The sequence below is a fragment of the Juglans microcarpa x Juglans regia genome, chromosome 8D (assembly GCF_004785595.1).
Source record: "Juglans microcarpa x Juglans regia isolate MS1-56 chromosome 8D, Jm3101_v1.0, whole genome shotgun sequence".
NCBI lineage: Eukaryota > Viridiplantae > Streptophyta > Magnoliopsida > Fagales > Juglandaceae > Juglans > Juglans microcarpa x Juglans regia.
In genome coordinates, this window is record NC_054608.1 from 29,664,473 (window position 1) to 29,692,354 (window position 27,882).

At 35.7% G+C, this 27,882-nt stretch overlaps 3 protein-coding genes and 1 pseudogene across 6 annotated transcripts; 2 read left to right on the forward strand and 2 right to left on the reverse strand.

Annotated features, from left to right (window-relative positions):
- Window positions 1-8,849, forward strand: part of LOC121243105 — a 31,441-nt pseudogene extending 22,592 nt beyond the window's left edge.
- On the reverse strand, window positions 138-13,667 carry LOC121243102 (wall-associated receptor kinase 5-like). 3 transcript variants are annotated; one of them, XM_041141164.1, is made up of 4 exons: window positions 13,547-13,667; window positions 3,063-3,345; window positions 2,249-2,428; window positions 140-1,465 (listed from the first exon to the last, which is right to left on the reverse strand). In XM_041141164.1, exons 1-4 carry the CDS (start codon window positions 13,637-13,639, stop codon window positions 255-257), a joined length of 1,767 nt encoding a protein of 588 aa, XP_040997098.1. In that variant the 5' UTR covers window positions 13,640-13,667; the 3' UTR covers window positions 140-254. The 3 variants fall into 3 exon arrangements, with proteins under 3 accessions (XP_040997096.1, XP_040997097.1, XP_040997098.1); XM_041141162.1 differs by lacking the exon at window positions 13,547-13,667 and having other exon boundaries at window positions 138-1,465; window positions 3,063-3,686; XM_041141163.1 differs by lacking the exons at window positions 2,249-2,428; window positions 13,547-13,667 and having other exon boundaries at window positions 138-1,465; window positions 3,063-3,689.
- LOC121243104 (nicotinamidase 1-like) lies at window positions 6,719-10,107 on the forward strand. Of its 2 annotated transcripts, none has more exons than XM_041141168.1 (5): window positions 6,719-6,921; window positions 7,249-7,432; window positions 8,560-8,693; window positions 8,784-8,966; window positions 9,948-10,107. In XM_041141168.1, exons 1-5 carry the CDS (start codon window positions 6,781-6,783, stop codon window positions 9,951-9,953), a joined length of 648 nt encoding a protein of 215 aa, XP_040997102.1. In that variant the 5' UTR covers window positions 6,719-6,780; the 3' UTR covers window positions 9,954-10,107. The 2 variants fall into 2 exon arrangements, with proteins under 2 accessions (XP_040997102.1, XP_040997101.1); XM_041141167.1 differs by lacking the exon at window positions 9,948-10,107 and adding an exon at window positions 9,247-9,574 and having other exon boundaries at window positions 6,733-6,921.
- A 614-nt stretch (window positions 13,668-14,281) lies between the features above and the next one.
- On the reverse strand, window positions 14,282-18,380 carry LOC121243100 (wall-associated receptor kinase 2-like). Its single transcript, XM_041141159.1, has 3 exons — window positions 17,254-18,380; window positions 16,416-16,595; window positions 14,282-15,623 (listed from the first exon to the last, which is right to left on the reverse strand). Exons 1-3 carry the CDS (start codon window positions 18,188-18,190, stop codon window positions 14,413-14,415), a joined length of 2,328 nt encoding a protein of 775 aa, XP_040997093.1. The 5' UTR covers window positions 18,191-18,380; the 3' UTR covers window positions 14,282-14,412.
- Window positions 18,381-27,882: the final 9,502 nt, after the last annotated feature.

The following is a 27,882-nucleotide window of genomic DNA, read 5'->3' on the forward strand; positions in this document are numbered from 1 at the left end:
AGTATTTATGATGGAACCCTCATTGCATTATGAAAGAGAGTACAAGTTGTACAACTTTTATTACATTAACATTTTTAAACACAAAACTGTTGCAAGTTACATCCAACTACAGAAATTTAGTAAAAGAGGGACAACCAAAATAAGGTACTAAATGATCTAGTCTACAACATTATTACACAACATTAATAGGCATGTAGAAGTTCATGAATGGATCTAATTGATTTATATAAATCAATTATTGTCAACTTAACTACTTATTGACCATCATCTAGGGGTTTCACGAGTTGGTTTATCATGCTATCATGTCCACTAACTACACTTACAGAAGAACCAGCGCCAATATCAATGTTTAAAGAGAGTGTCGTTGTATTGAGTAAGTATTCTGTTTCTTCTGTAGTTTGATTATCCTTTCCCCATGGATGCTTTTCCATAATTCTCAATCCTTCTAGCTCCATTGCCACTTCCATCATAGTGGGCCTATCCTCCCCTCTTAACCTTAAGCATGCTTTTGCAAGATTAGCAACTTCCTTTATTGGCTCAATATTACCCTCATTGACAATGTGATCCTCAAGAATGTGAAGTAGATGATCCTCTTTCAGTGTAGAACCAAAATACATTGCAAGATTTTTATAACTTTCAGGCCTATTGGAAGAAATTGCCTCTTCGCCTGTCAGAAGCTCTGCCAACACAACACCAAAGCTGTACACATCACTTTTTTCTGTTAGCTGGCCAGTTTGGAAGTATTCAGGGTCCAAGTACCCAAGGGTTCCTTGCACCAAGGTGGTTATTTCTATTTGATCAAGAGCTATCAACCTTGAAGCTCCAAAGTCAGCAACTTTTGCTGTGTGGTTATCATCTAATAGTATATTTGTACTTTTCACATCTCTATGTATAATTGGCATAGAAGTTTCAGAATGTAGGTATGCAAGGGCTCTTGCTATTTCTATTGCTATCTTCAAACGTCTTTCCCATGAAAGAGAAGAAGCGCGACTTCTATCATGAATATGGTCAGAAAGAGTCCCATTTGTGATGAATTCATAAACAAGTAAGGGAACTTCTGTTTCAAGACAACAACCTATTAGTTTAACCACATTTCTATGATTGATTTGGGTAAGCAAAATCACCTCATTTATAAATTGCTTGATTTGGCTCTTATCACAGATTTTGGACTTTTTGATGGCAACGTCTTTGTTATCGGATAATACACCTTTGTAAACAGTTCCATAACCCCCTTTGCCAAGGACTCTACTCTCATCATAATTGTTGGTGGCCTTTTTAAGCTCATCATTACTAAAGATTTTCGTTGTCTCCATAGACCTTCCATGATTCAAAATATGTTCTTGTAACATTAAGCCACCATTTTGTTGGAAGTACTTTTCTTGGAGTTTGATGAGCTTCCTTCTTTTCAATCCCAAAAGTACTGAAGAACCTCCCAAGAGTAAGACTAGGAGACTTATGCTAATGCCTGCAGAAAATGAATTCTCAAGTAAAATTGTCACTAAAATCCAATGTTTCATTATTCATGTTTAAAAAGTGCTACACGTGCAAAGAAATTTCACAAAAGTAAACTCATACAAATTGTTGTGGCATCATGCGATACGGTAGATCTATTTTACAATAAAAGTAGTATTACATCTAGACACGTCAGTTTGTGAATTTATAATTTTATGAAATCATCTTGTAGCTAAAACGTTTCTGTTCATGTTTACTCAATACCAGTATTATTTGCTTTACAATTTACAATCATTTTGAACCAAGTTAATTAAGAACCAATATTTAGGACGACAGAATGAATATTTGAGCTAGAAAGTATTTACATGAGTGATTACCTCATAAGCTAGCATACATATATCTACCTTTGATAGCTTTCAAATGTGGTTGATGTTAAAGCCAAAATGGTAAATTATTTTCAATTTCCTTTAATCTTTCTTCCAAATACTAGAATGACACCAATTGGCATCTATAGTTTTCACTTTCTAAATAGAGACGTTTTAACTAATTTTTATTCTTTTTTTTTTCGAAATAACTCCCTTTATTTATTAAAACAATCCTCACTAATTTTTTTTTTTTCATTTCTCTATTCTGCATCGACTGATAATTAAGAAGTCTTTACGAAGTTAAAAATTCTAACAAATTAATTGATAACACAAAATATATAAATACAAATAATGTTACGTATAGTTTTTTTAAATGGAGTATGCAAAGTTTACGCAATTTAAGATTATACAAATCATTTATATATACTTACAAAGTGCAATGATGATATTCTTAGAATTGCTTGGTTTAGGAATAACGGGAGTGCAACTACTTCCATTTCTCCACCCATCTCCTTGGTACCCCATGGGGCAAGAACAACTGTAAGACCCCATATGGTTGACACATGCATTATCGGCGCACTCGTGATTTCGAGTTTTACACTCATCAATATCTGAAAACACTCATCAATATCAAAACTCACATCCGTCAGTATATAGCAACAAAAAATCTTCAATATGATGTCATTTAGCAGCGAAAACTAACTAACTAAGAGCCCTCTCAATAATTTTTGTTTTTGTTTTTTTTTTAAGGTACGTACATCATTAAAATTCATTTTCTTTATTTTATCAACTCACTTTTATAATATAGTTTATCTATATCATCTGAGTAATTTTTTAATCCTTTTAATTTATTTTAAATATTTCTTCTAACTATCAATAAATTTGCAATATCCTCATTGCAATATTTCTCTATATACAATTTTATATAATTATGTTCTATACAAAAAAAAAATTATAAGCTAAACAAAAATAAAAATTGATTCTAAATATATAAAAAAAACTGAGATTGTATTAAAAGGTTATTTTCAAGTATATTATAAGAATATTCATCGTTTTAATAGTTATTAAAGAATATTTTTAAATATCTTATAAAATATTCATTTTCGACATATTTGTAAAATGATATTCTCGGAATATGGATTTGATGGAACATCACAGAACTCAGCCTAAAGAAAACGAAGAAATTAAAAGAAGATCGACTATGAAATTACCAAATTAATGCATATATAGATAAGCATTAATTACCTTGGCAACCATCAAAGAGATATGGGTTTCCTTGATAGCCTGAGAAGCAGTTGCAGAGATACCCAGGACCGTTTTTGGAATTGAAACAATTACTATTCGTTGCCTTACATGCGTATCCTGCAGTATTCTTCTTAGCATCTTTGCATGTCTGCTTTCCAACTGCCCAATCAAGCACCAAGGGAAAAGCACGTTTATCCTGCATATTCTGAAGATCTAAGGTGGAAAACTTGTATGCTTTTTCTTCCACTACAAAGGCGAAACTACATGGATTGAATTCGCTCACTTTGGAGTGGTTTTCAGGGCTCCTAGCCCTTACATTAAAATCTTTTATTCCATCTGGAATAGGAGTCTGGCAACAGCCTATACCAGAGCAAGAATTGTTAACCATGTCGTCGATGCTGTCACAGACTAACACGCATCCTGTTGCATAATTCTTGTTTGAGGATGAAGTACTTGAAATGAGCCCCTGAGTGTCACAACCGATGGCTGTGAGCACATTCTTTGAATACGAGATGGGAAACTCTTGCACTCTGAGAGAGGTAGAGCTGCGATTGGGATTGTAGTCCATTTCCAATGGGCAATTACGGGCTACATAAGCTGAGACTCGTAGTTCACCATCCAATGATATGCTGCGTACCTGTATGTTGCCTAAGCGCAGAAATGGTGTATGAGTAATCGTCTCGGAGTTGGAAGAGGAGGAAGAGTTACAAGTAATGAGAAAAGATGAGTCAAGGTAGCAGCCTACGGATGTTCCAAATGGATAGGGGATATCAAGCGATCCACATGTTCTGTTGCAGCTAGAATTGGGTTCAGCTGCTGCTACTATAAATATTGCTACTGAAATTACAAGTACCCCAAGCAGGAGTTTTATAGCTTCTTGCGGCAGAGGAACAGTTTGAAGCGAGGAGGACATAGCTTGCATGCTAGTTAATCGCCTTTTTCTGTTCTGATCTATTCTTTCTTTCGTTCCTAGTACTACTTAGAAGATTTCTTTATAGGAGCCAACTAGTCAACTACTACTGCGCATTTGCCTAAACAAGTCTACATCAAGAAGTCCCTTTTATTTTTTTATTTTCCCCATGAAAGCCAAGAAAAATACATTTCTAAAGATAATCTAAAAAAATATTTATTTCTTAGGTTAGCACAGCAGCTACCGAGAGAATCTCCAATGAGTGCAATTCTTGTTCTTATTTTCTTTATTTTCATATTTTTTTTAATCATCTTTAATATTTTTTTTAAAAATAAAAAATTTACAATATCGTTAAAAAATATTGATTAAAAAGAAATTAAAAAGTTTTATTGGAACCCACCATCGGGATGCTTTATCGGGAGATAAAGCAATTAATTCCTTAATGATTTCTTATCTGAACTAGTTTGAAGCGTGGAGGACATAGCTTGCATGCTAGTTAATTCCCTTTTTCTGCCTCTCTAATCTGATCCATTCTTTCGTACGTTCCTCGTACAGCTTACTTAGAAGATGGCCTTATCTTTATTGGAGCCAACTATATGCTACTGCCCATTTGCCGAGATCACTCATCATTCAACTAGTCAAGAATTTTTATTTTTATTTTATTTTTATTTTTTTGAGCTACTCAAGAAAATATATTAATATCTGAACTAGTCAAGAAATTATATTAATATCTCATTTCTTTGAAGGGTATTCGGGTGGAGGCAACTTAATATATTGGTGACATGCATGGAAAAAGTCTAGATTTAGAGAAAAAGTTATTCTATTCACAAGCTAGTATAGATGAAAACACATAATCCACTATTACACGATTTGATTTACTGTATTCAAATTTGCAAGTTTTTCTTACAAATCAAATTTTGATATATCAGCAATGTAGAGCGTATGTCATCTACATCGACTTATGAATAAATTTTGTTTTTGACAAAAGTCCATGATCTCTTAGATTTGATTAAGAGATCGAGTCAAAGAATTTTGATTTTCATGAAATCGTTTAAATGAACATTTGATATAAAATAAGGGGACAGAATAGTGAGATGAGAATTTTTAATTTTAAATTAAAGTTTTAAATATTATTTTTTAATATTATTATTATTTTAAGATTTAAAAAAATTAAATTGAGATTTGAAAAAGTTAAATTGTTTATTATGTTTTGTGCAGAAATTTGAAAAAGTTGTATTAATGAGATTAGAAGATTAGATGAAAATTTTGTGTCTCATCTCACTTGTCAAACCTATCAAAGTTTCTAAAGTCATGATGATCATTTGTATTAATTTATAATTTAATAATAGGTCTATTATATAAATCCTAAATAGAAGTCCAATCTACCACGTACCTAACATTTCAAGAAGTAAGCAAGCATCGACCATATGATGTTCACTAGGCTTAATTAAACACCTCCAAGTAGCAGCTGGCTGCGTTGACGTAGAAGATCGAATCATAATTAATAGATAATAATTAGGACTAGTCAAGTGGAAATTTGATTTATTATCTGCAAAGTGCACTCTGTGACGCAATAGGCAGCAACTAATTTTATTTTTAACTGCATACCCTTTGATTTATTATCTAGATGTCTGTTATTTCTTAATAGTAGAAAGGATCTATCCTAAACTCCGTATCATTATTATTATTATTTTATAATAGATGCAAGCTTGCTCAAAAAAAAAAAAAATTGGAAATTTGATTGCACCGACAGAGAAATAAACTAAATAGTTAGCAGTACATTTTTTTAGTCTGCTCTAGGTGCCCAAGTCTAAGATCTTGATGATCAACTCTTGTCCAAGACATAGAAAAGTCGCAAGAGAAATGGTGCTTAATAGAATTTTAAAATTATTTTTATTATAAAATAAATCAAACTTATCATATGTAATTACGTTAATTTTTTTTATTTTTTTTATAAAATTTCTTTATATTTGTAATATTTCTTAAGTCGTAACCGAACATTTATTCCATAATTTCACACTTCTGTTTCAAAATGAAGTACTGCCCCTTCTTTTATATTTGGATCAGTATCTAAACGATATATATATATATATATATAGTTGGATTACCCTGCATATATAATATATGTAATTTATTTATTAAATTATAGATTACCCTGCATATTTCTTTATTGCTAGATTTGAAAGTGAGTTGGAGGGTTTAAAAATATTATATAGATAAAAAATAAAAAAAAAAAAAGGCAAAAAGACCCGTAGGAACTGAGTAATTAACAAATTAGAGGAATCTACACTTGGGACAAGCATATTTGGAAGGGTGACGAAGATTTTCTTGGACGCATGCGCCTGTTTCTGTCCCAATCCAAAATATCTTTTGACTTTTGTGCCAAAATGAAAGAAAAAGCCCGAATACATTTTCAACTTTGGATTTTAGTATGGAAAATAGAAATCAGATTAGAGTCGACATGTTGCACCATCGATCTTATTTTAATCTTTTAAAATAAATAGTAATTTTATATGATATCAAAATAAAAATTTTAAGTTTAAATTTTAACTGTACACTCTATTTCGTTTAATTAAATATTTTACGTATTAAATTATTTATTAAGAAAAAATCTCATCCACACATGAGAAAATATGTTAATATATAAAATAGATAATAAAATTTACCTTGTTCTATGTGCTTAAATTTTGAAACAAATGATGAATTCACGCCAACTTTATAAAAACATTTATATGTATTTACAACTTTCTTTACTCTTTGTAGATAGATATATCTGGGAATATGTGAATCAAGAAACTGGAAACTAAAATGGTATCTCCGACAATTGATCTTTTGAAGGGTGAGATTCCTCTTGAGCAGGAGTCCGTGGTTTTGCCCGATGATGCTCTCACCGGTCTTGTTCTTGTTGACATCATAAATGGTTTCTGCACTGTTGGTGCTGGAAATCTGGTATACTTCAAATATTAATCAATTCCTTCATGTCTTCTGGTTCTGTTAAATACTTTAAGTTAATGCCTTTAATTTGTGTTTTTGTTTTTTTTAAATATATCTTTGTCTATCTCCCACCGATGGAAATATATGTTACCAAAGTTCATGTTTTCATCTTTGTTTTCTATTGGTTTCTGCTTTGCTTTATTTTATTTTTTTTTTCAAATCATGGATCCTAGTAAGAACTCGTGTCTTGGTTAAGCTGTTTACAAGATTTTGTTCAACAAGCAATTAGAGCTCTAAAATTGGAAGTTTACTTATCAGAATCTAACGATGTTCATGTCTCAGGCACCAAAACAGCCTAACAGCCAGATTTCTGGAATGATTAAAGAATCAGAAAGGCTGGCCAGATTGTTTTGTGAGAAGAAATGGCCAATTATGGCATTTCTTGATTCTCATCATCCAAACAAGCCCGAGGAACCATATCCTCCTCATTGTATTGTTGGCACGGACGAGTCAAATCTGATTCCTGGTATTTAGTTTTGCTATCTTTTTCATAATTCCTCGTCCAGTTTTGTTCCTTGTATGTATAGTGCGTACATGAAACAAGACAAATCTTTACAGTTAAAACGATTGTTTGTTTTTTGAGGTGTTGAAAATGTTTAGATTTGGGTTTCCAAGGAAGACTACTTTTATCAGTGATGAATGAGGGACATATAATTTGAGTTTGACATCATTCTAAATTTCTATGTATGCTTGATAGAAAAGCCAATTTGAGATAATATTGCAACACCTAATATGTGTTTGCGTTTGCTTTATTTTGAAATGGGTGAGCATTATCTGATCAAACTTTCATGGTGGTGTGGTGTAAAATATGTTTTGAGTAAGTTAATATCCCAATGAACGATTCATATTATTAAGTTTTTAGATTCACCTCAGGTTTCGTTCTATGTAGTTTTCTTGATTCGTTTGTTTTCGCAGATGAGATGAAATGAATTGAGATAAAGTTAAAAATTAAATAAAATATTGTTAGAATATGTTTTTAACATTATTTTTGTATTGGAATTTGAAAACTTTAAATTGTTTATTTTATTTTGTGTGGAAATGTGAGAAAATTGTAATTATAAGATGAGATGAGTTGAGAGAAGTTGTAAAAAGAAACGAGGAGCATCACTTTTTCATGGCAGGATCCATTTTTTTTTTAAACGGACTACTAGGCACGCTCAGTTCTTGTGAGCATCACTTTTTCACACTCTAAGGTCTTGTTTCACAAACCATCTCATTTCTTCTTATCTAATCATTATAATTTTTTCAATCTCCCAAACAAAATAAAAATTAATAATTCAACTTTTCAAATCCAAAAATAAAAATTATATTAAAAAATTATATTCTAATAATATTTTATTTAACTTTACTCTTATCCTATCTCGTATGTGTAACCAAACGAGACCTTATATTAGAGTTACTCTTCTGTGGTTGTTCCCCTCTCCCAACGTCTAGGTCGTCCAATCATCTCTATCGGCAACTTTTCTGGGGTGTTTCACCATGGTTGTTCTTTTTTTGGATATTGATTATACCTTTCTAAACACATGCTGTAGGAATAAACTTCCCTCTCTTTTACTCTGATCTGATGTTGGTTTTTCTTCCACTAAACTGCAGCTCTGCGATGGATAGAGAACGAACCTAATGTAAATATAAGGCGCAAGGACTGTTTTGATGGATACTTGGGTTCAACTGAGGCTGATGGTTCCAATGTTTTTGTGGATTGGGTGAAGAAGAATCAGATCAAATCTGTAAGTGCTTAAGACAATTCCTAATTTGAGAGCTATTCTTCCTAATTGTTTGATCTTATTAATTAGCATGATTGATTTGTGTTGATGAAGTTACTGGTTGTCGGGATATGCACTGATATATGTGTGCTGGACTTCGTATGCTCTACATTATCGGCAAGGAACCTTGGGTTTCTCACCCCTCTGCAGGATGTGGTGTATTCTCGAGCATGTGCCACATTTGACATTCCTCTCCATGTTGCCAGAGACACCAAAGGGGCTTTAGCTCATCCCCAGGTGCTGCATTCATTAATACAAAGCTTTTCTTCATATCTCTATGTCATCACATAGAACAAACGAGGAATTTAAACTTGGCTCTTCCACAGAAGTAGACATCATAGCAACTTGGAAACATAAGGCACTAATTACAGAGAATTTGAAATAGGAATTAAAAAAAAAATGTCTTCTTTGCCAAATCAAATAGGAAAACACTATATACTACACATTTGTCTCATTCCTATCATAGAAATACATTTCAAAGTCCTAAAGATGATGTTATTGTGTTACATGCATGCAGGAGTTTATGCATCATGTTGGGCTATACATGGCAAAAGAAAGGGGAGCAAAAATAGCGAGTGAAGTGTCATTGATCAATGCACCAAAGATAACAGCCAGGCCTTGAGCTAGGATGTAGCATTACTGAACTAAATCCTGTGTAGCAATTGTTTATGGGTACATGGAGCCTTGGTGTAAAAACACTTTTGAATACATATGTGTGCGAAGTAGTGGTGTGTATTAAGGCTTCTGGCTCATTGATATGAACCCGAACATTTGAGTGCTTTAATCATCTGCAAATTTGATCTTAGGGCTCCATGCATATGTGTATGTGCATCATGATTTTCGTAGCTTCTTGCATTTCATTTTTTTTTTTTTTTATCGATTCTTTCTTACATTTGATTCAGGACTTGTATTGGAAAAAAAAAATAAAAACTGGAAAAAAAGAGAGAGATAATTTCATAGCTCTGGTACTTAACAACCACTAGCATGGCCAAGCATGGCTACTTCTTTTCAAAGTGATGCGCTGCCCCGCATGGCCAACTCGTGGCTTCGCCCGTGCCACACCATGGCAATATCATTCGTGTTGGTACATTTCCCTCGTGTGCCACACCATGGCAGTGCTACATATGGCATGTCGGTGTGCCCTGTGTCATTGCAGCACTACAATTTATATGCACAGTATCTCTACTCGGTAGCAAAAGAACATGTTGCACCTTCTAGGTGTGAGCTACTCTGTGCACGTCGAAGTGCTGCACCGCCATGTTGCGCACCCATCTTTGTGCAGGGGAGGGTGCACCACCATAGTTCCTACATACCGCTTTGTGTGTTGAGCTTTTTTTGTGTTGATCCTAGTTCTGTTTTGTAGCTATCCAATTTGATGCACCAAAGATAACAGCCAGGCCATGAGCTAGGATAACAAAATTTATTTGCTCCCCCCGCGCCCCAAATAAATTCTAAATAAAAAGATTCATTTGGAGTGTATAATAAACTAACCAAAAATCATCAAGGCGACTAACTGCTTTTTTGGCCTCCCTGCGCAACCGCTAGGCAAAGTCTACCAACTTCAAGTAATTGGTATCAGCCTTGCAAAGTTCATCCTAGATGGTCTTGTACTTAGTCGTAATGGCTTTCAGTTCACCCGGGGTAGTATTGAGCTCAATACAAAGTTTGGCTCTCAATTAGTCAGCCGAATTGGCATCATGTAGTGATCGCCACCATCTTTCTTAGCTCCAGCGAACAATCGCTTGTTCTAGCTCAGCGACCAACAAGCGTGTGCTCAGTGCCAGCTCTTCCTCCAGCATCGAAACAGCTTGGGCAATATTCCACTCAACGTCTAAATTATGGCCCAACTCATTCTTTGTCTTCGCCAACATGGATCATTTAGAGTCCCCTTAACTCTTTTATCTCAACCTTTGCCACAAGAATCTCAGTGTCCTGCTCTTGGGAGCACTTCCCTAAACCGCTTCCTAGCGCTTCTTCTCCGCCATGGTCTATGATACAAATTGGAGTGCCCCCTCAATAAAAGCTTAGGAGGCATCCACCTTCTACATCATGGCGGACCCGCGTAGGAGATGCACCCAACCAAGGTAATAAGCCCTGCAAAGGAAAGTACAATGTCAGGCCCAACGAATAAAACTGGAAGGTGAGTCAAATAGAGTATGATCGAAACATGAACTAGGGAAAGAAGTGTCCAAAGTTCCTTAGTGATCTTAGCAACCAAGGGATTCGAGGCAGGGGAGCCCGTGAGGAGGGAAAGATCTCAGGCAAGTCAGAATCTCTCGGAGGAAAAATTTTAGGAGAGAGGGAACCGCAGGGAGCCTTTGACTTGGCGTTACCTCCCTAGAAGGAACTTTCTCTAGGGTGAAACCTCTAGTGGAGACCTAGGATGAGTGGAATCATCCACTCAGCAGGACACACAGAAAATACTTCAAAATTCCTTGCCTCACCCTCACATGCCAGATAAGTGGGAACAACGTAAGAGCATTGGCATTGGATTGGCTATTTTATTCTTTAAATTTTGACTAATATGTAACTTTTTCACTTTTAGCTAATCATTCAAAACTTCAAGTCTACATTAGATTAGTCATCACACTCTCTATAATAATAAAATATTATTATTTTTTATTTTTATATTTTTATAATTAATTAATTCTATTTTCATAACCTCCTATAATTTCTAATAATTATATTCATTTTCATTTTTACAATCCAATAAACAAAATTTCATCACACAATATCAAGGAAAAGAGCCGCGGGAGAGAGAAGGAGCCGAAATATAATAAACAATAGATTTAGACTTGCTACAGGACTTTTCATATTTGAAAAGAAAAATGAAATTACTGTAGCTCATATTTGAGATGAAAAGTCTTTGGCTAATTTAATGTGGGCCAGTTTTTGTTAAAATTAGTCAAATATAAAGATGAAAAGGCATTTGGCTAATCCAATGCCAATGCTCTTAGTCATTAAGATCCCCGCTTTCCGCAAAGGCATACCACTCATTAGCGCTAATTCCCAATGGGACATCTTCCACCGACATTGTTACCTCTCACTTGCCAGTGGCCATAGGAATGCCCCCCAACTGCAGTAACCTCGAGAATGCCTAGTGTGAATCCTCCCTCCTCAATCTCTAACACCTAAAAGGAATCACTCAAAGCAAGGGATGAAGAGTCTGACGGAGAAAATCTCTTAAATAAAGAATCCAAAAGGGTTTGAGGGAGTGAATCTAGAATTGAGTCAAAGAAAGCTTAATCCAAAAATGAATCTATTTCTTGGGCACCCTGTCCAACAACATCTGCTAGGCAATCAACATTTAGCGAAAGAGGTGGTAATGGGCCTCCCTCCTGCCCTCAGGTATTGCGGTGGCAAAAGTAGGCGAAGAACATCTTGCTGAAGGGGTGGCATCATTCCCATTGGAGCGAGCAAAGCTGCGACAAGCATGTGGTCCACTATGTTGTCTCCAACCCTTGGCACAGGGTCTCTCCTTCCTTTAGGGTCTGAACCACAATAGAATCAGAGAGTTGTGGTCTAATATCTAGTAAACTCCTGCATTAATATTGTATTTGGCATACTACTCTAACTTTGCTTATTAGTGATTTAACAAATTAGTCTGTGCACAGTAACTTAGCCATTCATTTGTTTATATTATTTTATCTCTCCACATACTTACTAGATATTAATTAAGCATGTCCCAAACATTATTTACTAGATATTTGTTATATTATTTTATTCTACATACCATTGGCCCCTCCAAATTTATTTGCTCAAATGCATCGGAAGCTAGAATATTAGACCTTTATTCAAGACAAAGTCATCTTTAGTTGAGGTTGGAACCAATGGAGAGACGTTCAACCTATTATTATGTGAGTAAAAATTGCAAGTACAAATAGTATTTTCCATATACGATATGTGTATATAAACTTACACAGAACAATAATGATATTCCTATAATTGCGTCGTTTAGGACTGCAACCATTTCCATCTCTCCTCCCATCTCCTTCGCACCCCTTGGGGCAAGAACAGCTGTAAGACCCCACAAGGTTGACGCATGCAGTAACAGCTAGCGCACCCATGATATAGAGTTTCACACTCATCAATATCTGAAACACCATGAATACAACCCATGTCAAAACTCACATCCATCGTAGCAGTATAAAATCTTCACTATGATTCATTTAAGCTAGTTTGTTTTTACAAATGAAATGAATTGAGATTAAAGTTACAAATTGAATAAAATATTGTTATAATATATTTTTTTTAATATTATTTTTGTTTTGAAATTTTAAAAAAGTTGAATTATTTATTTTATTTTGTATGAAAATTTATAAAAATTGTAATGATTAGATGAGATGAGGTGAAAGAAGTTGTGAAAACAAACGAGATCTTAGCAGTGAAAACTAACTGACTAAGATATATTACGGAATATTTATTTTTAATAATTGTCAAAGAATATTTTTAAAATACTATTGAGTATATTATGAGAATATTTATTTTCCTTATTTATAAAATAATATTCTCATAATATAGATTTTGTTGATAGAATCCATGATTCCATACTAATGCATATATATAACATGAATTATGTACCTTGGCAACTGCCAGAGAGATATGAGTTTCCGTCATAGCCTAAGGAGTAGTTGCAACAATACAAGCGTATCCTTAGTATTCTTCTTAGCATCTTCGTATGTCTAGTTTCCAACCGCCCAATCTAACACCAAGGGAACAACTTCTTTATCTTGCATATTCTGAAGATCTAAGATGGAAAAGTTGTATGTTTTTTCTTCCACCACAAAGGTTAAACCACATGGACTGAATTTGCTCACATTGGAGTGCTTAACCGACACAGTAAAATCTTTTATTCCATTTGGGATGGGAGTCTGGCAACATCCTACGCCAATGCAAGACACGTTAACCATACCGTCGATGCTATCACAGGCTGACACGCATCCTATTGTATAATTCTATCTAAGGCAATACTTCCAATGAACCCCAGAGTGTCGCAACTGACGGCAGTGAACACGTTCTTTGTATACCAGATAGGAAACTCTCGCAGGTGGAGAGAGGTATATCTATTGCTGAGATTAAAGTCCAATTCATGCGGACTATATAAGTTGAGACTCGCAATTCACCATCCAATGATATGTTGAGTACCTCTATGTTACTAACGCACAGAAATGGTGTTGGAGTACTTGTCCTGGAGTTTCAAGTAATGAGAAAAGATGAGTAGGGAATGTTTCAAATACCCAGGAGATGTTATGAAGCGATCCACATGTTCTATTGCAGCTGGAATTGGGTACTTCAACTGTTGCTATAGCTACAAAAATTGCTGCTGAAATTACAAGTACCCCAAGCAGGAGGACATAGTTAATTGTCTTTTTCTGTGTCTCTAATATTCTTTCTTTCATTCGTTCGTAGTAGTTAACTTAGAAGAAGATAGCCTTCTCTTTATAGAAGGCAACTATTAGTACTCACCATTGAACTAGTCAACCCATCTCATAAGGAGGAACATAAAATTGTTGCAAGTTAAATCCAACTACAGAAATTTAATAAAAGAGGGAGAACCAGAAAAACGTACTGAATAATCTTACAAGGTAGTCTACACCATTATTACACAACATTAATAGGCATATAGAAATTCATGAATGGATCTCATTGATTTATATAAATCAATTATTGTGGACTTAACTCCTTATCGGCCATCATCTAGGGGTTTCAAGATTTGGTTTATCATGCTATCAGGTCCACTAACTCCACTTACAGAAGAACCAACTCCAATATCAATGTTGAAAGGGACTGTAGGTGTACAAAGCACATATTCTGTTTCTTCTGTGGTTTGATTATCCTTTCCCCATGGATGCTTTTCCATAATTCTCAATCTTTCAAGCTCCATTGCCACCTCCATCATAGTGGGCCTATCCTCCCCTCTTAACCTTAAGCACCCTTCTGCAAGATTAGCAACTTCCTTTAATGCCTCAATATTACCTTCATTGACAATGTGATCCTCAAGAATGTGAAGCAGACGATCTTCTTTAACTGTAGAAACAAAAAACATTGCTAGGTTTTTGTAACTTTCAGGCCTACAGGAAGAAATTGCCGGTTCACCTGTCAACAGCTCTGCCAACACAACACCAAAACTGTACACATCACTTTTTTCTGATAACTTGCTAGTTTGGAAGTATTCAGGGTCTAAGTACCCACGAGTTCCTTGCACCAAGGTAGTTATTTCTGTTTGATCAAGAGCTATCAACCTTGAAGCTCCAAAGTCAGCCACTTTTGCTGTGTGGTTATCATCTAACAATATATTTGTGCTTTTCACATCTCTATGTATAATTGGCATAGAAGTTTCATAATGCAGGTATGCAAGGGCTCTTGCTGTTTCTGTTGCTATCTTCAAACGTTTTTCCCATGAAAGAGAAGAAGCCCGACTTATATCATGAATATGGTCAGAAAGAGTCCCATTTGTGATGAATTCATATACAAGTAAGGGAACTTCTGTTTCAAGACAACAACCTAATAGCTTAACTACATTTCTATGATTAATTTGGGTAAGCAAAATCACCTCATTTATGAATTGCTCGATTTGGCTCTTATCACAGATTTTAGACTTTTTGATGGCAACCTCTTTGTTATCGGGTAATACACCTTTGTAAACAGTTCCATAACCCCCTTTGCCAAGGACTCTACTCTCATCATAATTGTTGGTGGCCTTCTTAAGCTCATCATTGGTAAAGATTTTTGTTGTCTCCATAGACCTTCCCTGATTCAAAATATGTTCTTGTAACATCAAGCCACCATTTTGTTGGAAGTACTTTTCTTGGAGTTTTATGAGCTTCCGTCTTTTCAATCCCAAAAGTACCGAAGAACCTCCCAAGAGCAAGACTAGGAGACTAATGCTGATACCTACACAAAATGATTTCTTAAGTAAATTTGTGACTAAAATCCAATGTTGCATTTTTCATGTTTGAAAAGTGCGACAAATACAAAGATATTTCACAAAAATAAACCTATACAAACTAACGTGGCATCATGTGAAATAATAAATCTATTTTACAATAAAAATAATTTATATCAAGCCACATCAGTTTGAGTTTAAAATTTTACGAAATCATCTTGTAGCTAAAACATTTCTCTTCATGTTTAACTAATACCGATATTATTTGCCAAGAGCTTGATTGCCCAATGGCATATGACCCAGTTTTCTAAATAAAAAAACCTAGGTTCAAAACCCCCCTCCCCTGTATTAAAAAAATAAATAAATAAGAGTATTATCTGATTAACAATTTAGAATCATTTTGAACCAATATTTAGGACGAGGAATGAATATTTGAGCTAGAATGAGTGATTACCTCATAAGCTAGCATAGATATATCTACCTTTGACAGCTTTCAAATGTGGTTAATGTTCAAGCCAAATCTTTCAGCTTCCAGATACTAGAATGACACCAATTGGCATCTATAGTTTTCACTTTCCAAATAGAGACGTTTTAACTATTTTTTTTTTTTTTTATTCTTTGTTCTGCATCGACTGATAATTAGGAAGTCTTTACGAAGTAGTTAAAAGTTCAAACAAATTAATTGATAACACGCAAAATATATAAATACAAATAATGTTACGTATAGTTTTTTTATAAAATGGAGTATCATGCGGAGTTTACGCAATTTAAGATTGTACAAATCATTTATATATACTTACAAAGTGCAATGATGATATTCTTAGAATTGCTTGGTTTAGGAATAACGGGAGTGCAACTACTTCCATTTCTCCACCCATCTCCTTGGTACCCCATGGGGCAAGAACAGCTGTAAGACCCCACAAGGTTGACGCATGCATTAACAGCGCAGTCATGATTTGGAGTTTTACACTCATCAATATCTGAAAACAGTATCATGAATACAGCTGTCAAAACTCACATCCATCGTTGCAATAAAAAATCATCAATATGATGGTCATTTAGCAGGAAAAACTAACTAATTAAGAGCACTTCCAATAATTTTTGGATTTTGTTCTTTAAATTAAGTACGTACATCATCAAAATTTATCTATTAAGTTCTTCGATCTAGATTATATCATATAAATAATTTTTTTATTTTGTTTTAAATATTTCTTCAAACTATCAATAAATTTATAATATCGATCCTCATATTTTTTGATATTTATAAATATTTCTCTATATACAATATTATCTAATTATGTCTACCTATATACACACAAAAAAGAAATTATAAGCCAAACAAAAATCACAATTGATTCAAAATAATAATAAAAAATTATATTATATTACTAGAATATTATCAAAATCTATTACAAGAATATTCATTTTCAATAATTGTATATGAATATTTTTTAATAATTATGAAAGAATATTTTTAAATATATTATTAAATATTCATTTTCGATATATATTTATATTCTTGGAATATGGATTTGACGGAATATCACATGAAAACTCAGACTAAAGAAAACAAAGAAATTAAAGAAGATCTAAGAAGTTATCAAATTAATGCATATATATAGAACATGAATTATGTACCTTTGCAACCACCAGAGAGATATGGGTTTCCGTAATAGCCCGAGGAGCAGTTGCAACGATATCCAGGACCGTTTGTGGAATTGTAACATTCACTATTCGCTGCCTTACATGCATATCCTGTAATATTCTTTTTAGCATCTTCGCATGTCTGGTTCCCAATTGCCCAATCTAGCACTAAGGGAAAAGCATCTTTATTTTGCATATTCTGAAGATCTAATGTGGAAAAGTTGTATTCTTTTTTTTCCACTACAAAGGCGAAACCACATGGACTGAATTTGCTCACATTGGAGTGGTTGTTAACGCTGCCAACCGTCACAGTAAAATCATTTATTCCATCTGGGATAGAAGTTTGGCAACAACCTATGCCAGAGCAAGACTCGTTAACCATACCGGTCATGCTTTCACAGAGTGCCACGCATCCAGTCATATACTTCTTGTCTGAAGACTCTGAACTTGTAATGAGCGCCAGAGTGTCGCAACCGACTGCGGTGAGCACATTCTTTGTATACGAGATGGGAAACTCTTTTAGGACGAGAACATTATAGCTGTCATTGGCATTATAGTCTGATTTCTGTGGGCAATCACGGGTTACAGAAGATGTGACTCGCAATTCACCATCCAATGATATATTGAGTACCTTTATGTTGCCTAAGCGCAGAAATGGTGTTGGAGCACTCGTCCCAGAGTTGGAGGAGGAGGAGAAGTTACAAGTAATGAGAAAAGATGAGTCAAGGTAGCAGTCTTCGGATGTTCCAAATGGGTAGGGGATTTCAAGCGATCCACACGTTCTATTGCAATTGGAATTGGGTACTTCAACTGCTGCTGTTGGTACAAATATTGCTGCAGAAATTACAAATACCCCAAGCAGGAGTTTTGCAGCAGCTTCTTGCTGCTGCTGCAGAAGAACAGTTTGAAGCGAGGAGGACATAGCTTGCATGCTAGTTAATTGCTCTCTAATCTGATCTATTCTTTCGTTCGTTCCTAATACTACTTACTTGGTGGCCTTATCTTTATAGGAGCCAACTACTACTGCCCATTTGCCGACATCACCCATCATTCAACTAGTCATGCAATAATTTTTCTTCTTATTGTTTTCTTTTTCTGAGCTAGCAAGCCAACTAGTCAACTATAGTCAATAAAATATAGTCTTTTTCCTGAGCTAGTCTCGATATAGAAGTCCCTTTTTTTTTTTTTTTTCTCACGAAAGTCAAGAAAAATATATTTTTAAAAACTAATTTTGTTATGCATGAGTGACTCTATTCATTTTCTTATTTTATATTTAATAACTTTATTTTTTATTTTTTATAAGATATAAAATATGAATAATAAATAGTAATTAATGAGAATAATTATTTTTTAAAAGACAAAACTCAAGAGAAGTATTTATTTCCTGTATCATGAAGTAGTCAAGAAAATTAATATCTCATTTCTTGGAAGGAATTCCGGTGGTAGTGGCTGAACTCCTTAGGCCAGGGGCCATAGCCCCCTAAATTATTCCTTAGATTTTATTTATAATTCTATAAATATAGAAAAGGCTCCTCTAAAAAAATTATTAATCCCCATTTACACTTCATAATTTTTTAAAATTTCAGTTTACCTAGAAATGCCTCTCTCCATTTTTTTTCTTTCTATAACTCCAAAATTTTATATATTTTTCTGTATATTATCTATTTTTAAGGGTGTTGTACCATCAAAATTAAATTAAAACTAATTTTTAGAAAAATAATAAACTTGTTAATATGAATCTAAAATTTTTTTATTATACAACATTAAACTTCTTAATATAGCTGCTAGTTAATTGCCTTTTTTCTCCTAAGAAAGTCAAGAAAAATACATTTTTAGAAATACTAAAAAAGTTATTTATTTCTTGTTGAAATAGTCAAGAAAAACATATTTTTCTAGATAGTCAAGAAAATTAATTTCTATTTCTTTGAAGGTATTCGGGTGGTACTGGCGGAACCACGTCGATCTAGTACTACTTAGAAGATGGCCTTATCTTTATAGGAGCCCACTACTACTGCCCATTTGCCGACATCACTCAATTCATGATTCAACTAGTCGAGAACTAGTCGAGAAAATATCTTTTTTCAAAGCTAGTCTCGATACAGAAGTGAGAAGTCCCTTTCATTTTTTATTTTTTCTCCAAGAAAATTAAGAAAAATACATTTTTAAAGACAGTACTCCTGAAAAGTATTTGTTTCTTGTCTCCTGAACTAGTAAAAAAAATTAATATCTCATTTATTTAAAGATATTCGGGTGGCACTGGCGGAACCACGTTGATCCTTTTGGGGTTGGGGGAGATTATTTGAAAAATTAAAACATCCCTTAAATTTTATCCATATTTTTATAAACTAATAGTAGCACATTTATCCGGTTGAATGAAAAACAAGTTCTTGTAAAATATAAACGTAATCATAAGCAAAAGAAGTGGTATATGGAGAATTTATGGACTCATGATGACAGTACTTCACTGCATGTGACTGCATGTGATGATGACAATACTTCACTGTATAAATCGAAGCAATCCAACCGAAAAAAATAAAAAATGAGAAGTAATAAAATGAAATTTAAAATTAGCGAAACCAAAGCATGGTCTTGGTCGCAGAATGGAAAATTCTGAATCAGTGAGCAAAAGAATATGCATCAATAGAGAAAAACATATTATAGTTAGGAAACGAAACGAAAAACAATCCAATAGTAAAATTCTAAGTCAATTCCTCCAAAGTAACAATTTACATGTAAAGCCACAAAAACTCCTACAGAAATTGCAAACCTTTTCATGTACTCAATATTAGATATTACAAATTTCATACCAGGAAGGAAAACATACGTCTGAACGTCTCATTTAGTTGCTGAGAAAATAAGGGAAAACATTAAAAAAAAAAAAAAAACTTACGATTTATTGGATCCCAGAAGAAGTTAAAAATAATTAGTGATGGCAATATCTGAAATCTCCTTTTCGTTCCATTTTCCTCAGTTTTCACTACAACCAAACAAGAAACAAAACAACACTTAAGATCAAACCCAATACACCGATCAGGGAAGAAAAACCAAAAAACGAGAAGAACTACTTCAACCTAAACAGATGTCAATTGTAGGGAGTTGAGAGGGTAAACCTATAATGGACTTGAAAGAATCCGAATGGGGTCCATTGCGAGGCAAAGCTGAAATCGAGCTCAGAGAAACCAACACCAAGAAGGAAGAAAGCCCAGGAACCAAGATTGCGAGAATCCAACCCTACTGTGAAAGATCAAACTCAAAAGAACAGAAAGTAGAATAGTCAGGGGCTCAACTGGAAAGTAGAACACAAGAGTCAGGGGCACAACTATAATTACAACAGGTCACACAGGGGAATAAGCTTCTCAGAAAGTGTCAAACAAAAAACTGTTCATTCCTGTTCATTTGCATATAGTGACTTTTAAGATATAAGAGCATTCACACCTGGTTTCCTATAATTTTTCCTAAATTTTAGCTAGAAATCATACTTCCTATAACTTTCTCCTAAATTTTACTTATCTTTAAAAAACCTCATACATCTCATTCTCTATTCTGTTAAAATAATCTTTTTCTATTCTTTCTTTATTATTATTTCTACTGCTTTATTTCTACATCTTTAACTATTCCCTATAAAATATATATAAAAACTGATTTAAGGGATGAATAGTGACTCTCCAAATATAGGGAGTCACTGTTCACATCATAAACTTATACCTTAAAATAGGGAACCGGATGGAGTGCTTATTTTGTCAAAAAGTTAAGTTGATTTCCTAAAATTAAGAGATTTTGGGAATATAGGGAACCGGATGAGAATGCTCTAAGGGATATAAAAAATGCTCTCCCAAAAATTTTATAATCTTCATTTACTCTTTAAAATTTGCTAACATTTTAATATATATAGAAATGCCTCTCTCCATTTTCTTTTTTCTATAACACCAAAATTTTGTATATTTTCTATAATTTTCAAAGATGTGTCACCACCAAAATTAAATTAAAACTAATTTTAGGAGAAACAATAAACTTAATAATTTGGATCCCAAAATTTTTTATTATACAATATTAGGCTTCTTGATATGGAATCAAAAGTGAAAATACAAGAAAAATCATTAAAGTTGATGATCTATGGGAGGGGTATTTACACCCCTTCCAGGTCAGGCTGAGCTTATCCTAGAGGCCTAGTGAGTTGCAATACAGTTGGCCCATGAACTGCATAAGGAAGAAAAAAGCCTAGGGCCTGCGCGGGAAACTGAACGACGTGGAAAGGAAGGACAACACCTACACTGACACCATCTTGCATACGCACGTTATTACAGAGTCATGCCGCAATTAAGGAGCAAATACGAGACATGGGCGGAGATCACGGTGAGACCCCCTATCCCTGACAGACTGTACGGATGGTGGCCACACCCACCCATCTGCCATTAAGGCGTGGCTTGGGGAGGCCACGCCGCATTAAACACGACAAAGTGGTATCTCGTACAAGAGACAAAGGCCTCTGCCACGGGATACGGAGTATGATCTCGGCAAGCAATAAAAGCTAGGAACCAGGTTAGAATTCGGGAGTTATATTCTCTTGCTTATTAGTATTCTCTCCAAGGAACCAAAAAACTAACTAGCATCGAAGGTGACCCTTCAACCTTGAGCCTCTCATTCTTTCTCAGGTAACTGAGCCCAGTACCCGGTGTGCAATACACGTCGTCAACAGTGAAGCGGTCTGTGGGATTCGTATAAAAATAATGTGTCCTTCATATGTCGTCTACAACGTGCTTTCAGACAATCCATGGACAAGAAGCTTTGTCAACAAACATGGATGGAAGAATTGCAGAAATGGAGGAGTGCATGAGAAAAATGGCGGAGGAAGTGGAGAACCTTCAGCGTGAAAATAAAGCCTTAAAGAGGAGGAACAGCGAGCCGCGGGATGACGTAGGGCCAAGTCAAAATGTACATGCAGAATCTAAAAGCGCCAATGGGGTAGAAGTCATCAATGCAGAATGGAGGAGGATGAACCACAAATTGCACAGCCTCGTGGAGAAGTATGAGGAGATGGCAAAAAGGATAGTGGCCTCGTCATTAGTTGACTAGCTGCTTACCAGGACCGAATTTCCCTATAGTTTGGAAGTGATGGTTGCGCCTCTACCTCCAAAGTTTCGAGTTCCCAGGTGGAGATGTACAACAGGTCTAAAGATCCTCTCATGCATCTGGAGACCTTCAAAGTCGACATGACCCTGCACGAGTCTCTCGGAGAGATTGCTTATAGGGCTTTCCTGCTGACCTTAAAGGGAGTTGCGAGATGGTGGTTTGGGGCACTGCAACCCTACTCAATTGATAGTCTTGGCAAGTTAGCCCGACTATTACTGAAACAATTCATGGCGAGTAGAAGAAGAAGACATCCCAGCTCCCTAAATCCTAAGCATAAAGCAGCAGGAGGATAAAAGCCTAAAAGCATACTCGACCAGCTTCAACAAAGAGCATATGACGACAGATGATTAAGACGAGAAGATTACATTGGCGGTGCTCCTGGGAGGCGTGTGGCCTCGAAACCCGTTCATGGTGGAGTTAGCAAGGAGAACTCTCACGACATTGCGGGAGTTCATGGACAAGGCGGACAGTTTTATCAATGTCGAGGACACTCTTCGAGCCTTGACCGTCTTGATGACAATTGAATTGGAGCAATTTGACAGAAAGTCCAATGTGTCAAGGTGAGTGACAACCTTGGAAAAAATCAAAAGGGGGTAACAAGACAGGAGGCAGGATGAGGCTACTCCCTCAAGAGGATAGGGTTCCAGAAACGCATGGTCTAGCCTGAGTGTTTAGGAAGAAAGCAAACCAGACACTCAAGAAGCTGACAATCGCGACCTGGCTAACAGTCGTTTTTGCACCTACCATCGGAGTGGAACCCATAACATGAAAGACTGCTACACCCTTAGGAGGAAAAGGGACAAGTTGGAGTGCCTCGTGGCCCAATATCCAATAGACCAAGGGAGGGAGTCGGAGCAAGGTATATGGTAGAACGAAGTGTATACGGCAAAAAAGTGCATGCCCAAAGGGCACGCAATGAAGAAGTGTAAACGACAGAACGACCCCCTGCTAAGTAGAGAAGATGCTCGACAACAGCTTTCATCTCCGTCAGAGATGACGACGAAGAACGGGTCCTATACCCCCACAACAACGCACTAGTCGCCAACTACACAACTAGGAGGATCATGATTGCAACAGCAGCTCCGCATATATCCTTTAATTCTAAGGTTGGAATATTGATAATTTTTATTGGGCTTAAATTATATTTAATGGGCTATATTGGATAAGCTCACGAGCAATAAATTATTGTAATTAATTAAGAGTTTTAATTAGACTCAATAATTATGTTAAATCCTATTTTTTATTTATTAAAGGAGTGAGACTCCTATTAAAATTTAAAGATTGGCTATTAGAAATAAAAATTTATTTCAATTTAAAATCATTGTTGATTGAAATTTCCTACATAGTCTCAGTCACTCCCAATCCAACATTAAATGAACTACTAAAGTATATTTTTAATTTCAAACACACTAGGATTACAATTCTAGACTCATGTTTACTTCAAAACTCCTAAACCCAACCCATATCATCTTATAAATAGTCTCATGCACTATACGTGCACCTACCTCTTCAAGCCTAGGCTTTTTATTTTTAGCTCTCTTTTTACCTTCAGCATGTCGTAGCCTCGTCACCCCCACCATGAAACATGGCAAGGCCACCATCGTCTCTTCCTCCCTCCTAATCATAACCACCACCGTCCCTCCATTGCACCTTGATCAATTTTGTGTCATAAATTTTAGGAAGTAACACTATAAGGTAAGTAACTTGATCATAAATAAGGATTAGTACACGTTAGCTATATATATATATATATATATACACTAGGTTGGGAGCAACGTGCAAAGCACGTTGCCTAGTTTAGTGAAACAGTTTTTTTTTTTTTACAAAAATAATATGGTTTAAAAAATGATTAATGAATAAGTTAATGAATGAAAACAAAAATGCATGCATGAAAACTTTTTTATTTCATTATCTCTAACGACTTACAAAATCTTGAAACTTTTAGCCTTACTTTTCAAGTGCTCTTGCTCTTCATAAATCGACATATTTTCCTTATCTAAAGGAGTAGGAAGTTGAAATGAAGAGGAAAGTAAGGATTTCAAATTCTTATTTTCCTACTTTAAGTCTTCTATTTTTTTTTAGATTCATGAACAACTCGTTGAAGTTCATAAATTTTCTTGTTATGCTTTCAACTTCAAGAGTTTTGGACTGCAATCGCCAAGAAAATGCAATAATCGCTGATGAGTATCAAGTACCGAGACTCACCATTTCATAAATGGCATCATCATTTGACTTGTTTGTTAGATCATTTTCATGTTGCATGGCACCTTTGGCGAATGTAAAAATAATTGGTGGCCGAGATGCAGAATACCCCATATAATGAAAAGGGGATTATTGGAAGAAGATTGTTGAGCCATTAAAGAAAAAACTTAGAAAGCGAGAATGCAGATGAATTTCAGAGAGCAAAGAAGAGTTGATGCAAATGAAATGAAACTCAACACTGATTTTATAGGGATGGAAATGAGAACAAGACAAGCTATCAGATTACAAGATATGCAGAGTACATATTTTATTTAGCTAAACCAGTGAGATTAACAGCAGACTGTCCCTATGTTTCTTGTAAACGTTGAACCTCTGCTGTTAACCGCTGTTGTTCACTTTGTATTTGTACCCCCTCTCATTCCAGCTCCTCTATGCGTGATTGCACGTCTTGAGCATACTGGTCCACATATTTCCTCAACTCCCTATTTTCCTGTTTTAATATTTTATTATTTCTCCTTTTATTGGCAAGTCTTTATTGCAACTCATTTATTTGATTTTTAAGCTGATCATCTTCACTAACCCGTGATAGTAACCTACGAGACATGGTCATAATAGTGCCAACATATTGAGCGCTAAGCATTCTAATTCCTGCAACAACCTCAGATCAATCCTGCTAGAAAAATGCATCTCTACCCCTATCATGGCGTTGATGACCTCAGGATTAAAGATGAGTGGTTGAGGCATAAATGGTTCCTGATTCAAATCGGGAAAATTGTTGGAAGAATGTTACTCGACCATTTGAGAGATTGTGTGAATTTGTGAGAATTTGTAAGAAATGTGAGAAATGCAGAGTAATTGTTCTGTGTGTATTTCGAATGGTGAAAATGATCTTTTAAATAGAAATCCAAAGCATTCAAGGCTTTGTGAAAGCTGATCCAGGCGAGACCAAGGGCGGAGCTCGAGGCTCTAAAGCGTTGTTGGCTCGAGCTTTACAGCACGAATCGGGGATCCAAGACTCCATGATTTACGGCATTTATCAGACTTTAAAATTTATAGCACTTATCACAGTTTGATTGAGAAGATACATATGATCCAAAAAATCTCAATTTTTTGACTATTTAATCTCAATTATATTTGAGTGGATAGGACTCCTATTCCGTTTTTTGAATACGCCTTATCCGGTCATTCGCCACAATCTCGTAATTGCCGTTGTTAGCTCGAGCTTTACAGCAAGAATCAGGGATCCAAGATGTAACACCTCGTATTTTAGTGTATTTTTACTGAATTATTATTTTAATAATTCAAAAATTTATTCTCTTATTTTATAATTATCGGATATTTTAAATGGGTTATTTTATGATCTTTAAATTGTGAAAATTAAATTGTTATGTTTTCTTAATATTTATTTATTGTTGTACATTTAAATTGTTCTTCTTTTAAATTAATTGATTGTGGGATTTAATTATTTTATTTTCATTGTATCATTACGTTTAAATTATTTTAATTGATTTGCTGTTTTAAAATCATCTTCGTTGGATCATTTTTTGTGGCCCAAGAGGTGAGGACTGGACCTCATTTCTTTTCCCCACTTTTCTTTTTCTTTCTCTTTTTCTTTCCTTTCTTTCTTTTCTTCCCCTGCTCTTCCCCTTCCCGCTCGACGTCTTCCCTCTCTCTCCCCGTGCTTTCCGTTGCTCGCCCAGTCCATCGCCGTGCGCCTCCGTCCGGCGACACCGCCCCTTCCGTTCGATTCCCCATCGGCCGGCGACCCCACCTCCCAAATTCCAGCTCCTCTCGTTCCGTCGTTCTCCTCCACGCGCAACACCAAGCCATGGCCTTCACTTCGTTCGCGTGCCGCCGTCGCGCCACCACCGGCCATCATTTCTTCACCACTTCATCCTTGACCTCCTAGCAACCCAATGGACCCAACCCCAGCTCCGATCCGTCACCGGTGAAGCACATCCAACCTCATTTCCGATTTGGGTATTTTTGGCCTAAAACCACCATTTACGCCGCCACCCACGGCAAACCACCACCACCATTGGCTTCACTAACCTCTCTAGGCCCTACCCTATCAATTTCGGGTCTGAGTTTGTCCCCATTCAAAAGTGGGTATTTGAGACCCACGGCCACAGTGTATTTTACACTGTTACGTTGCTGTGTCGCCACCTTTTACAGCTCCATGATCATTCAGAAATTATTATATAGCACTGTAAGTATTTTTCCAAAGAACTATCATGATTTAAATATATTTTTGCACTAACTTATATTATTGTGATCTGGTTGGACATGCCGGACTGAGTCCGAGGAGTTCGGGGGTCGGATTGATTGTGGATGGAGTTGTATGTTTGGTTGGTATTGTGAAATGTTGGTTGTTGGTATGGTATTATTCATGTACATGGCATATTGCACGTATGATCATGTTTGTAAAGGAAATTGGGTTTCGTGTACATGCATTCATATTCATGTGTTTCATGAAAACTGGATTTTTATGTGTTAAAAGATTTTGGGTGCGTGTGTATCACGACCCCAAGCCGAGATGGGGTATTATCTTGGTGGAGCTCCTCTGGTCACTCGGGAGCGAAATATACTGAGTGACATCCCCTGGGTTGTCGCTGGGCTACAACGGGATCGGACGAGATGGTCTCGTGTCGACTCTGTGACCCCTCTGCAAGCGGGCGGGGGCTAGAGGATGCTTGGCCACGTACGCGCTGGGCGCGGAATTGGGCATCGCTCGTTGCGTAGTGGGTGCTTGGCCACGTACGTACTGGGCACGGAACTGAGCATCGCTACGAAGCCAGGACGTGTGGATGATCCCTATGGGAGATCATGGTGCATTGGTTAATGGAATAACGAGCTGTTTTCTGAGAAAATAGCGTGTGTTGATTAAAAGGATTTTATGTGATTCATTTTCTGGGAAAATGATGTTTTATTGACTTGGGTCATTTTCTGAGAAAATGACGGAGTATTATTTTTGAGCCAAAATGGGATTTTGGCGTGTGTTGAAAATATCTATTTTCGGGAAAAATAGTATTTTTGGATCTAATGCATATTTCATCATATGTATGCATGTTGGTCGCATTAATGTATTTTTATCCCGTAGTTGTTTGGTCTATACTTACCTGCGGTACCATTTTGTGGTAACGCAAATTTTCGATGCAGATGAGGCTGAGGGTGAGCCTGAGGATTGGGCTCCGCCCGAGGAGTGAGCTGGGATCACTCGTTTTGGCTTGAGACTTGTAAAATATTTATTTCAGATGATTGTATAATATTTAAACCTTTTTATTGATTGTT

Bases quoted from the DNA above. Each gene is read 5' to 3' on its own strand.
- LOC121243100 (XM_041141159.1), bottom strand. From the start codon at position 18,190: ATGCAAGCTATGTCCTCCTCGCTTCAAACTGTTCTTCTGCAGCAGCAG. The intron at 16,596-17,253 runs GTACATAATTCA...TACTGTTTTCAG, and splicing joins TCTCTCTGGTGGTTGCAAAG to ATATTGATGAGTGTAAAACT. The intron at 15,624-16,415 runs GTAAGTATATAT...CATTTTGTGTAG, and splicing joins GAATATCATCATTGCACTTT to GTATCAGCATTAGTCTCCTA.
- LOC121243104 (XM_041141167.1), top strand. From the start codon at position 6,781: ATGGTATCTCCGACAATTGATCTTTTGAAGGGTGAGATTCCTCTTGAG. The intron at 6,922-7,248 runs GTATACTTCAAA...TTCATGTCTCAG, and splicing joins CTGTTGGTGCTGGAAATCTG to GCACCAAAACAGCCTAACAG. The intron at 8,967-9,246 runs GTGCTGCATTCA...ACATGCATGCAG, and splicing joins GGGCTTTAGCTCATCCCCAG to GAGTTTATGCATCATGTTGG.
- LOC121243102 (XM_041141162.1), bottom strand. From the start codon at position 3,630: ATGGACTACAATCCCAATCGCAGCTCTACCTCTCTCAGAGTGCAAGAG. The intron at 2,429-3,062 runs GTAATTAATGCT...GAGTGTTTTCAG, and splicing joins TCTCTTTGATGGTTGCCAAG to ATATTGATGAGTGTAAAACT. The intron at 1,466-2,248 runs GTAAGTATATAT...CATTTTCTGCAG, and splicing joins GAATATCATCATTGCACTTT to GCATTAGCATAAGTCTCCTA.